The sequence below is a fragment of the Indicator indicator genome, chromosome 4 (genome assembly GCF_027791375.1).
Source record: "Indicator indicator isolate 239-I01 chromosome 4, UM_Iind_1.1, whole genome shotgun sequence".
NCBI lineage: Eukaryota > Metazoa > Chordata > Aves > Piciformes > Indicatoridae > Indicator > Indicator indicator.
This window is the reverse complement of record NC_072013.1, coordinates 9,856,762-9,869,819: the sequence shown is the minus strand read 5'-3', so window position 1 is coordinate 9,869,819 and position 13,058 is coordinate 9,856,762. Positions and strand designations below refer to the sequence as shown.

Genomic DNA, 13,058 nt, shown 5'->3' with positions numbered 1-13,058 from the left:
CAGACTGTCTTTCTACACATGTAGAAATGACTAATACCTTCCATCAGTGCATACAACTTCTGACACCATCTTCCCCTCCTATACTGTTACACTGCAACATCTACTATCCCTACTACAAGAAAGATATGGAGATGCTGGAATATGCCCAGAGAAGGGCCCTGAGGATGATGAGAGGGCTGGAGCACCTCTCCTATAAGGACAAGCTGAGAGAGTTGGGGTTGTTCAGTTTGGAGAAGAGAAGGCTCCCAGGACACCTTATTGTGGTTCTTCCAGTATCTGAGGGGGCCTATAAGAAAGCTGCGGAGGGACTTTCTAGGGTGTTGGATAGTGATAGGACTAGGAAGAATGGATCCAACCTAGAGAAGGGGAGATTTAGATTAGATGTAAGGAAGAAGTTCTTCACCATAAGGGTGGTGAGACACTGGAACAGGTTGCCCAGGGAGGTGGTGGAAGTCCCATCTCGGGATGTTTTTAAGGCCAGGCTGGATGTGGCTCAGGGCAACCTGATCTAGTGGAAGGTGTCTCTGCCCACAGCAAGGGTGTTGGAACTAGATGATCCTTGAGGTCCCTTCCAACCCTGTGATTCTGAGACTTATGACACCACACAAGTTTTCCTTAACCATATCAACAAGAGGGCAGAACTAGAGTACAGTCTCAGAAATAAGCATCAGAGAGTCAGGATGCAAGCAGCTGAATGTAATCTCAAAAAACCTGCAGACATTTTATGGAGCTAGACATGAAGATACAGACTGTTTAAAGACCAGCACAGCCAGAGTTAACTGGCATACACTCTCACTTGGCTCACTCTTTGTTTGATAACTAGGACGACTCAGTTTATTGGCCTTGCTGTTAACACTGCAAAACATGACACCAAGTCCAAAGTTGGTTTCCTACTGCTTATGCCTCTTCAATTTCAACTTCCTCTACACGCTATTCAATTGAATTCTGGCTATCTCCTTTCCCCTTCCAGACTCATGAACAGAAGCAATATTCCCTAGAGAAATCTGGCACAATCTCACTGTTTGAGAAAAGATTTTTTTTACTGCATATCTGCTAACTGCACTATATGCTTTCCTGACTCTATGCTAGCACTTTCGTGAACTTACTTCCCAGAGAAACAAATCAGTGGAGCTATAACCTAACTCAGGAAATCAACAACAGTTTTATCATAAAAAGACAAAACCTTCCCACACATCTCAGGCAAAAAATTAGAGAAAACGACCTTGCATTACACAGTCAAACAGACACATCTGGAGTCTACCAGAGAGTAGCAGAGGCAAACTTCAGAGTAGAAAGACACCATTGGCAATGTTTGTTCAACAACCCTGAAACCCTGCTAGGCTGAAGTCTCTGCTTTCCACAGTTGCTGCTACATGGTATTGAATTTGACAAGAATGAGTTTTAGTCAGAAAGAAAACACTTTCTATGTGGAAAAACATTACCGAACTCTGAAGCTTACGTGCTTCTTAAACAATCATCCCCAATTCCGTCTTAAACAGCCATCCCTGACAAATCATGAGTCCAGTTCTGCTGCTCCACTAGTATTTTAAAGACTCCTAATTCAACCATTTTGTTCTATAGCAACTTTTGAAACGTGTCACCACACAGGAGGAAGACAGCAGTTAAACTATTTTTCTGCTCAGCACTCTGAACTTTTTAAACTACATCTAATAAAGTCATCCTGTTCTCAAGTATGTCTTCCTCTGTTTTATAAGGAAAGAAAGATTTTAGTAGTTTCTCACTCACAAGGGTTTGCTGCTGTCTTCACATCACAGAAATTTTGCTTACCTGTAGCAAAGTGCAGCTGTGCAAGTTAGGGAAAGACAGTGGGAAATTTACATCAAGCAAGAAATCCCTGTTCCCCAGAAAATGTGACCCCTGCTGCTTCTCCCCTTCTGTCTCTATCCAGGAGCGCATGTGATGGAGCCTGTAGGACGCTTTCAGTGACAGGAAAAGAGCTAACCATCTGGAACACAACATAGTAGATACAGTTATTCACTGCTTTGTGAAAGGAAAGCTTGAGTATATTTACAGCATAGCTCTATTTGACACAAATGGTTTTTTTTTTCAGAATTTCAGGCTTCCAGTGTCCTGACTCATCGGCAATAATTCTTGCTAGACATTTTCCAATTGTATTACTCCTATTTTAATTTTCTAAGGTGGCTTATCTGAATCTATGTGATTCAGAATACACTTCCAAGCACTTGATTTAAAAGGCTCAAGTCTGAATTAGCCACTACTACTTAAAATTGCACATCAACTTCCGTGTAGACTGCTCTATATACTAATTACTCATGCGTCTGCATAATTAATATAGAATTTACCATAAAGTTCAGATAGATCAGGAGAAATTTGTTTTATTTTACTGAAATACAGACAAGAAACATTAGTCCAAAACAACTACCACACTAAAAGAGTATTACACTTGCAAAGCCGTAAGCAAAACACTTATTTATTGATAAAAAAAACTTGCTTTCAAATTTCTTACGGTCACTATCTAACTTCAGTCAGAGTACTGTCCTTTGCAGAGGACACTAACAGATCATCTCCCTTTCCAAGATAATACAGTTTATGATGCTAAAAATCCGTTATCCTAAGAGTACTCCTTGGAATCCCATTTCATGCTAAAAACAGGACATGTGGAACGCAGGCAATAAGGCTTGGACGAGGAACAACTATTGCAGGACAAGCTCATTCCCAGTGTATCAAAACATAATTCAAGTGCAGCTGGTAAGCACTGCAATATACTGGCCTTCAGCAGTCTGGATTTTGTGCTTGGTAACACCAGCACTACACTGTGATGCTAAGCAAACTCTTCTGTCACCCTCTGACCATCTTGTTTATTTATAATTCAACTCTGTCCCAGAGGTTTTCTTTTGACAGAGGCATAATAACTGCCTTGCGTAATGGTGCTCTGTGCCTGGAGGAACACCCTGGGAGCTGTTCCATTGAACAGCAATAGACAAATGATATTATTAGGAGGCACAGAAAACACATTTTTACAGAGAGATGCCTCCAACATCACCTGTAATTACTACAAATGAAAAAGCCAAAAAGTTGTCCTCACCTGGCTAAATGTCCCTGATTCATGAGGTTTGCCATTTCTGCTGGAGAGACATCAATAAACCGGAGGAAAGAAAAACAGCTTTCTTCATTGCTGCCTACAGCACAGAAATACTGGTGTTAGACCAACACATCTCACAGACACTCACAGCTGAAAACAATGCATTCACTTCATCAATTCAAGACACACTTTTTCTGACACATGCCAGACCCCACCATGTGCACTGCGTATCCTCAATATCATTCAAATATTTTCATTTTTCAACTTCTACACAAAAATTTACATTCCCAAAATTATTTTATTCTTTTACGGTATGCCAAAAAGGATCCCAAAGACAAAGCCAGTTAATGAGTACCAAAACAGAGAGCAGAATAATCAGCAAGACACGCAGAAGCAGAGACCTACAGACAAGTGTAAACTTCTGTAGATGCATCTGCGTTGTGTCAACTGAAAAGGGTTTTACATAGCTGTAATCTGTGCTGATTTCAGTATAGTAATGCAGCCAATATCTTTCCAGAATTTTTCTCCCCAATATTTTCCCATCCCTGCAGCTGAACAATCTAGTTAGCTCTCTTCAGCAAAAAATAAAAATTCCATCATCTATAATAATAAATTGTATTTGTCAATGCAAGCAGCTTATGCAGGGCTTTTGTTCACTGATTGGATCCTGGGTCACTTGCATCTCATCTATTTGACTAAGAAGTTGGCACTATAACATACAACACAGAACGTACTGAAAGGACTCCCAGATTCTCTGAATTGAATCTGTAAAAAAATTTGCATTAGACTAAAAATATGAATCCTGTGAAGTTAAAACAAGACATAAAAATGGAAAAAGAGACTATAGGAGGATTAAGCAGTGACTAAACAGTAAGTTATTCACAGATTATTCTTCCAGCTGCTTCCATCCTTTCCTCATTGAGCAAAGGAAATGCATGTCTAAGTACAAAGGCTAACAGAACTTTAACAAATTCTAACTAGATTATCTCAGAGGACCTCTTAGTACATATCTGGCCTCTCAGTACTTCCCCCAAATAAAACATATTACAACACCACATGCAAGTGTGCAATCCAAGTTGCTTCCCAACCTACCCTTCCTATGGAAGAGAGACTGCTGGATGTGGTCTGGTGCAAATGGCGAAAGCAAAACCCGTAACCACCTGAAAATGAAAGCAACAAACCCAAACAATCACTAGGAAGGTCTTAACATACTTGATGTTCATCACACAACCTGCAGGAAACTCAAAGTAACCACTCAGGTTTTTTTCCCTCTGTTTCAGCGCTCTGGGTGTCTGGAATTGCATGGCATCATCAGTCCACATGCACTGCTGTTAATTCAGCACCGAGACACAACATTGCTCTGGAACTGTAGAACAGTTAGTCTCATCTTCAAACATGGCTTTCTCATCTCTGCCCTAGCACTTCTAACTTTGTTGTCACAGAGAGAAAAACAAACCAAACTGCACTCATGCACCTTCTATTCATCCAAGGTAAGCATTAAAAGCTGTCAAGGAACCATGCCACAACAGAAGGTACTAATAGCTTCCTTCAGCATGAAAACTCAATGAAGGGAAACCAGGTGGTTTTGGGATTTTTTAATAATTCTTTTAAAGCTTAATTCTATTCCACATCTTCAGCAACAACTCTAAATCCCTTTTCCTGACTGTCTTATTCAATGCAAGGCATATTTGATGATCAGGAAACCATCAGGAAAGAGTGTCAGATATCAGATGCTTCACAGCTGAATGAACAAAAGAAAAATAGGAATGCATTGCTTGGCCAATGTCACTTCAGCAGCTCAGGCAAGGAAGTTAATTAGCTCTTACAAAGCTAAAATAAGTCTATGCAATAATACTAAACATGCTAAGCTGGAGAGAAAGTGGAGTAGGCTTGCCTGTCCCGTGAGTGGTTAAAGACCCTGATCTGTCCATGACGGTAGATGAACTTTGAGATCTGGTATGGCTTTAGGGAGATGTGAAATGGAGACCAAGTTTCTTGTCGCTCAAACAGCTCTGGATGATTGCACACCTGCAAAAGAGAGAGCAGGTCAAACACTGCGAGGAGGAATTAGCTTAGACCAATGCAGCATTTACATCCCAAATCAGCTGAGACTACTGATCACCAAAATGTTAATACTGATCAGGATGTCACAGCTATTTTAGTACGTATACTGACATTTGATTACTGCATCCTATCTTTTCCCATTCACATAACAGCTACTGCTTCTTCCCAAGTGAATAATTTCCTTCAACAACCCATTTGGAACCAAACCAGTTAGCAGATGTACGCACCATTTGCCTAAAGCTCTTCCACCCCAGCATCATGCTACACTGCATCAGTAACACAACTGAACTGTGTGCCAACTTCCTTGCCTATGCCAGGATGTTTTTTAGTATGGTGTGTTCTAGAAGCCATATTTTAGTTCTGTGCTAACAAATGACTCTACTTATTTCTTAAGAGAGCCTTACCTTCCTGAACTGCATGACGAGATTCATGAGACTACTAGTGGTGGTCTGTGCTTGCTGAGTAGTGCCCATTGAGGACTGCAGGAGGTCATCAATAGAGATTTTGTTTTTCAGAGCTTGGTACAACAGCTTCTGTCGACTTGTCTGCTGGCAGTACATAAGAATTTCAATCTGCAAAACAGTAATGGAGATTTAGCCTTTTCTGTCTCTGAAAAGGAAAATGACCACCTCAGTACACACAAAGCAGAGAGAAATACATATTAAGGAAAACAAAACTTTCTGTCATGGACCTTCAGAAGTGTGTGAGCACAACTAAGTAAAGGGATTCTTAAGAAGCTCTGAAAAAATTCTCTCTGCAGCTGATCACCTTATAATCTGACTTCAATTACGCAAATGCTACTCATTTAGAGCTGTCTTCAAGAGGTTTCAGGAGCCCATGATAACAACAGGTGCATCACAGAGTTTACGGAATTTTCCAGTTCTGAAAATAAGCAGCACATTGGAATAAAGTAGAGGCCACTCAGCCAGTGGTCCCAAAACCGGGGGACATGATGACCACAAAAATCACACAGTATTGCTAACATAGACATGAAACAAAGAGACTAACAATAGAGAGGAGTATGATGTTGCATTTCTTGCTCTGTACAAGCAAGCAAGAAGAATCCAAAAGCCATACCAAATCCTTCACAAAGGCAACTGGAGATGTTTATCATTCAGTCATTGCTATGCCAATCCCCTTTACTTCATTTAGTGATATTTCTGTCAACTTAATTAGGCTTAAAATCTTTTAAAAATTATTTGTTGTTAAAATATGTTGTTAAAAAATGTTTTCCCTACTAGAAAAGTTTATTAGTTAGGGGTTCTTCAGTTACATTCACATCTAATGAGATTGCTGGGATGCAATGGCAGAAACTGAAGGTTTGTGAAAGGTTTACAGCTGCATTTCAGGTATGCTGACTGACAAACAAATTTGCAAAACCCAGATTAGACAATAGAGATATGACAATAAAGTTGAAATACTCACTCCAGATAAACACTTCTCACCTTATCTGACAGCTCATTTTCCACATCCTTCTTGATTCTTCTCAACATGAAAGGCTTCAGGATCATGTGCAAGCGGGACAGTTGGTCTGAAATACAGGGAATGGGGAAGAAGGAACAATCACTTCACCAAAGAAGAAAGCTAAATGGTGGTCTACTATAAATCAAGTCACTTGCTGCTCAGCAAGTATGTATGAGTTGCTATTTTTCTGTTCATTTGTCTTTTAACGTGTGCCAAGCCATGATTTAACTGAAGCAGATTTTTTGATTCATAAAAGCATTTCATGTGTCGTGCATTACCCTGGGCTGAACAATATGGGCTTAAATGTATCACTCAGTGAAGAAATCTTCATATGAGACATTGTTAATTCATAAAAACAGATAATTAGTTTGAATTCTCTCTCACTGCCCAAAATTACAGCATCGCAAGAACAGGGCATACTGCACTGATAGACAACTGCAGCATTTACAATAACCTGTAAAAAAATTCTGGGTACTTCAGAACTTTTAAAACCCTTACTTTTGTGACAATTTCCAGCTGTGCTCTGTTTTACTCCAATTACAATTCAGCTCTTTTATCCACCTACATTTTTCTACATAACTATTCCATTAAATTTAATGTGAAGATTTATTATTTTTTTTTAAAGAACATCTATGCTTTTCTTCTATACTTCAAATGGTATTTAGCACTTTGCATCACAATTTTGATGTCCAGAACTTGTAACTCTCAGGAGCAAGAGGAAGTGCTCTTAGAAACAAAATATTTGTTTTCATGTGTTTGGAAAGGACAAGGGCTGGAGACAAGTAGCAAATCAACACTTTCACTACATGCTTTTCTCTTCATTACACATAAGACAACAGTCAGAAACACACATTTTTGACATAAATTATGGACAACTATCAATGACATTCCAAACCCATCATGCACTCTCTCCTTTAGATGATACATCTCATACACAAAATGAGAGTTTATCCGTTAGTAGTTGGAAAAAGGCACAGACTTTTAATACAAGAACCAGTGCAGTTACACACGGCACTCACTCTCATCAATGGCAGATTTGTTCTCCGCATGGCTCTCTATGTCCTTGGAAAACCACTCATTGAACTCTTCATGGGAATCAAACAGTGTTGGCATGATAAAATGCAGCAGGGCCCACAGCTAAAAGGAAAAGAGAAAACAGTAGATCAGCAAAAAAGTCACCCACTGTGAACAAGGTAACTGGGGGATTCCAACACTTGCAGCTCTTTATGAGCAAAATCGCTCTACTAGATCACAAGACATGGCAAAACTAAACAAAAACCCATCTGTATCCTCTTCCTACACGCCGCTCTCAACAAATGTCAGATATATCAACCTAACAAAACACTGTCAGAAAGCAGCGAGAGACACTGCACAACGATTTCAGTCAACAGAAGGAAAGGCCACAAGAATAGATTTTGTCCTATAATCATGGTATTATTAACCATCAGGTACCTTCAGTTTTATTTTAGTCTGAATGTGTGGCATACTTCCAGATTTTCCCTACCAGAGTTGATCCCATGTGTGTTCACCAGTTGTTTCCTACAAGCATGATCCCACAATCAAATAAATACAACTGGTTTCTCAACTGATCACATGTATTTAGTGCATATTCTCTTTATAAAGAAAAGTCCACTCTTGTGAGCTCCTGAATACCTCAGCCATTGTGTTCTGGATTGGGGTCCCAGTCAACAGCAATCTGTTTCGACACTGGAACTGTAGTAGGATCTTCCAACGAACACTGATGAAAAAAACGAAGGAAAAAAAATCATTAAAACTGTTTTTATTGTAGAAGGATATGAAACACTATTGTATTTTAAGATCAATTGCTTCCAGTGACCTTTCCAAATAATTTTTGGAGGTCACTGGGTGAAACTATTACAGCTATTCCCCAGTCTTTCAAAAGACAATTACAGGAAGAAGGAACCTTTTAGAGTTTACAATGAAACTTGCATAATTTATTCTATTTTTTTCTAAGCATCTTTTTATTATTTTTTAATCCAAATGTTTGGGTATTAATAAAATCTCATTATCAGAACAATTACATTCCCAGAGCCATGGTGAATCAGAATGTCATGTATTTTTCAGGCTTCACAACAATAAACATATGGGCCACGGTGGCAGAGTTCTGAGCTATGCAGTACAAGCCTCTCACTTTCCAAAGATTGCTGCAGAGACAGACTGGTCAGAATGAGGCTGCATCTAAAGCAGTGTTCAAGCTTACTGTGTACAGTGGCAACTTGGACAAAGGTTATGGGAAAGCAATTATACAAGTAATGATGGACAAATCCATTACTTGGAAACAAACACAACTTTCTGGCACAGAGTCTAATGGCAAAGATTGGGCTTTATTGCAGCCAACGGTGTTCACGGGGCTCTGACCTTCCTTTGTGTCTGGAAGTGCCACTGTAGAAGGGATCAATGCGTTTAACAGAGCCAATATAAGCAATGCACACCACAGACTACAGAATGTTCACTAAGCAGAATTCTGTTGAGGACAGAAAGGGAACAGCATTTCACACTAACTGTCTTGTATTCTGTGCATGTTTCTGCTCCACAGCTGCTTTAATCAGATTTTATATATTTTTAGAAGGAAAATTTAAATGCCAAGAAACTAGTGGATCAATCCAGTGTCAAAGTTAAACAAATACTGAACTAGGTTAGACACTTAAAGGATCTTATCTGTCCATTTTAACTTCTATTAATCTATGCAATCTTGATGTTTTGTTAGTGTTACTTCAAGAGGTTGATACAGAGGGAAGAATTTGTTTCCAGTTAACTCATTACCTGGAGCTACTCTTCAGTGCTTGTGCTTCATCCAGCACCATATACTGCCACTTGACTCGCTGGAAATACTTCACATCCTGTACTACTAGCTGGTAACTGGTAATCACCACGTGAAAAGGAGCATCCTGAGTATACAATGTCTTCTATAACCAGAAAATAAGAAAAAATGTCCATATAATGTAAGTACACTGGGAAAAGCTCACCTGTGTATACTGTAGTTTCAGTCTGTTTCATAATCTTTGCTCATTATCACTGCATTTTTCCCCAACTGACTTTTAAAATTAATTACAGCATGTTTATTCATCTGGTGGGTCTGGACTTCAGCCCATTAGTCCCTGAACAATTTCAGTTGCTTCTTAATGTGTCAAACGTGACTCAGGCACTGAACCCTACAAAACTCTGTTGTTAAATCAGGAACAGTCTGACAGGCCTGTAGGGATGCTAGCCCTAGGCATCCTCAGTTAGGCTACTCAAATAGAATCAACAGTCCTTGACACTGAAAGTTCCTGCTTCATTTACAGAGCTTTAGTTCCTTCAGTTGAACTCCAAACTGCCCTGTACTGTATTGCTCTCCAGCACAGGAGGAGCCTTCTGCCTCATTACCTGACGAAAACACTGCTACATGGATGAAGAAACAGAACTCTGTACCCACAGATCATTTAGCTTCGTGGGGTGTAGTAACAGTTGTTGGTTCACTCTGCACAGATAACAGAAACAGGCAAAGCACATCAGTATTACCTGACTCCAGAACTTCCTGATGACCTTTCTATCATGGGGATTTCCCCAATAAGGTAGTACCTGGAACAGCAGAAAAAGAGACATTATTTTCAAATCAGAGCAGCTGCTCGAGAGTTTTTATACCATACAAAGACAAAACTCTTTCTCCAAAGAGAAAGCAAGTTTGTCGATGACACTGAGCTGTATGGTGCAGCAGACATGCTGGAGGGAAGGGATGCCATCCAGAGGGACCTCAACAGGCTGGAGAGGTGGGCACAAACCAACCTCATGAGGTTCAACAAGACCAAGTGCAGGGTCCTGCATCTGGGTCAAGGCAATCCCAAGCACAAATACAGGCTGGGCAGTGACTGGCTGGAAAGCAGCCCTGAGGAGAGGGACTTGGGGGTGCTGGTGGACGAGAAGCTCAACATGAGCTGTCAATGTGCACTTGCAGCCCAGAAAGCCAACCAGATCCTGGGCTGCATCAAGAGAAGTGTGGCCAGCAGGTCAAGGGAGGTGATTCTCCCCCTCTACTCCACTCTGGTGAGATCCCACCTGGAGTACTGCATCCAGTTCTGGAGTTCCTACTACAAGAGGGATATGGACATGCTGGAAGGTGTCCAGAGAAGGGCAACGAGGATGATCAGAGGGCTGGAGCACCTCTCCTATGAGGACAGACTGAAAGAGTTGGGGCTGTTTAGTCTGGAGAAGAAAAAGCTCCAAGGTGACCTTATTGTGGCCTTTCAATATCTGAAGGGGGCCTACAAGAAAGCTGGGGAGGGACTTTCTAGCATATCAGGTAGTGATAGGACTAGGGGGAATGGAAAGCTGGAAGTGGGGAGATTCAGGCTGGAAGTGAGGAAGAAGTTCTTCACCATGAGAGTGGTGAGAGCCTGGAATGGGTTGCCCAGGGAGGTGGTTGAGGCCCCATCCCTGGAAGTGTTTAAGGCCAGGCTGGATGAGGCTCTGGCTAGCCTGATGGAGTGTGAGGTGTCCCTGCCCATGGCAGGGGGGTTGGAACTAGATGATCCTTGTGGTCCCTTCCAACCCTGACTGTTTCTATGATTCTAAAACAACTTTCTTCACACAGAATGCAGTCAGAAAGCACTTAAAAATACTTAGAACATTCCAGGCAAATCAATCAACTTATGCCCAATACAAAAACTAGATCAAGCTATGCAGAGACTCCCAAAATGCCCAGTAGCACGTTGCATCTGCTGGTCGGGTTTTTCTAAACATGAAAATGACACTTTGCTTATGGCAGAAGGAGGTCTGTCCTCAGCTGCTCCAGTTCACCTCAGTGGGCTTGTTCTCCTGTCTAATGTTCCATGTGGTCCCCGTGGTTTGTACTTCATAACTATCCCCCCCAAAATGAGATAAAGTTAAAACACCTGGTCTCAACAAACTTAATACAAGAATTTTAAAAAGTAAAGCACTGCTGCCAGAGAAATCTCTTAATCCATTAAATGTAATTCATGCTCAGAGCAGAGCTTCACCGTGCAGACACCAGCTACTGGTTAATAATGGTGTGCTGCCATCTGCTGACTGATGGAAAGACTACACCCAACCAACACGACGAATGCTGGCTGCTGGGGTGGGGAAAAAGTCTTAAAATCTCCATCCTTCAACTGACAAACTCCTATTTTCAAAGTGCCTTTATTTGAATATTATTCCAACAGTTCTGAAATAAGGACACAAGTAAGAACTACCAGACTAACCAAAAAGTGATCTACCTCTTAGTTTACATATTCTGCCAAGGAGCTGTAGACATCACTACAAACTTCTGTATGTTGACAAGCATGAACGAAACTGGTTGAAACAGACTGACCCAAGTTGTAAACACGGAACGGTTTTAAGTTTAGAAAACTTTTAAAAATATGTTCTGTAGGTGAGGTAAAAATTATTATGCAACCCATTCTAAAGAATGACAGAAATAGATTACTATTTTTCTAGAATCCAAAGAGGGAAAATTATCAGAATTCTCAGAAACATCCTGACTGCATTCTTGAAGCATTTTGTCTAATTCATGAGGAGAAAGCATAAACAGTTGCTCACCTATTCTATACAATGAACAAAGTTAAGGAAATAGTAGAGAGTAAGATGATAGAATGGCCATCTGCTTCTTCTTCTACACCAAGATTTTTTTAATCAGGGCTATACAAATCTGAACATAATCCATTTATGTGTTTTTTTTAAAGCAGCTCCTCACTGACTTAAGCACTTCTGTTTCTTCATCAGTTTCACTGAAGCTTCACTATTGAACTGTGTTACAGCACAACTTCTCTCATAGAGATACCTTAAGCTATATACCACTGTAACTATCTTACAATCTCTTCAAAAATCTGCAGAGCAAGCTATTTGATAAAAGGTTAAGTCTTTTAATACTGCCTTACTCCAGATCAAGAAAAATCAAACCTTAAAGTAATACTTCTAAGTCTTTTTCTCCACCTTAAATAGCCAGGCATTCAAACAATTAGCCTGGATGTTACTGGCATACTGCTTACTTGTCACTAGGTGTCTATTAGTGCTCTTACATGCTCTCTGTAAAAGAGAAACCCAAGTGTTTCAAAGAACATGATCAAGATCCCTTCATATCAAAGATTACTATGATAACTCAAATGCTTATAGTTTATTCTTCTTTGCAGATGTAACTGCAAGGTTCTGACACATTTGTCTATCATTAATTCTAATACTTCAGCACAGTTTCAGCAGCACACATTCTTTCCAAATCTTCCTTTGCAAGACCCCGATGTGTTCCACTAGGGAGTAGGTAAGTAGCTTATTTTTAACCAACTGATTGCTCCTTGCTTCCTACCTTATCATGTTTTCACATTCACAATATAACTGAAGAACTCCGTTTATTTTCTTCCAATCTTTTTGTTCTTATCTATTCATGCCTCACTTCTCTCCTTTTTACTGATTACTGGTTGTATGTCTATGATTCTTCTGCGTTCTTGCAATAACA

The 13,058-nt window shown here is 40.2% G+C and overlaps 1 protein-coding gene across 1 annotated transcript in view; it reads right to left on the bottom strand.

Annotated features, from left to right (window-relative positions):
* Positions 1 to 13,058, bottom strand: part of INO80 (INO80 complex ATPase subunit) — a 59,638-nt gene that overhangs the window by 33,800 nt on the left and 12,780 nt on the right. Inside the window, exons 14-23 of the mRNA XM_054400016.1 lie at positions 10,115 to 10,174; positions 9,377 to 9,519; positions 8,246 to 8,330; positions 7,612 to 7,729; positions 6,574 to 6,659; positions 5,533 to 5,700; positions 4,959 to 5,092; positions 4,157 to 4,224; positions 3,068 to 3,161; positions 1,789 to 1,966 (exon numbers count right to left, since the gene is read on the bottom strand). Coding sequence (XP_054255991.1) covers positions 1,789 to 1,966; positions 3,068 to 3,161; positions 4,157 to 4,224; positions 4,959 to 5,092; positions 5,533 to 5,700; positions 6,574 to 6,659; positions 7,612 to 7,729; positions 8,246 to 8,330; positions 9,377 to 9,519; positions 10,115 to 10,174 — 1,134 coding nt within the window. The remainder of the gene's footprint in view (positions 1 to 1,788; positions 1,967 to 3,067; positions 3,162 to 4,156; positions 4,225 to 4,958; positions 5,093 to 5,532; positions 5,701 to 6,573; positions 6,660 to 7,611; positions 7,730 to 8,245; positions 8,331 to 9,376; positions 9,520 to 10,114; positions 10,175 to 13,058) is intronic.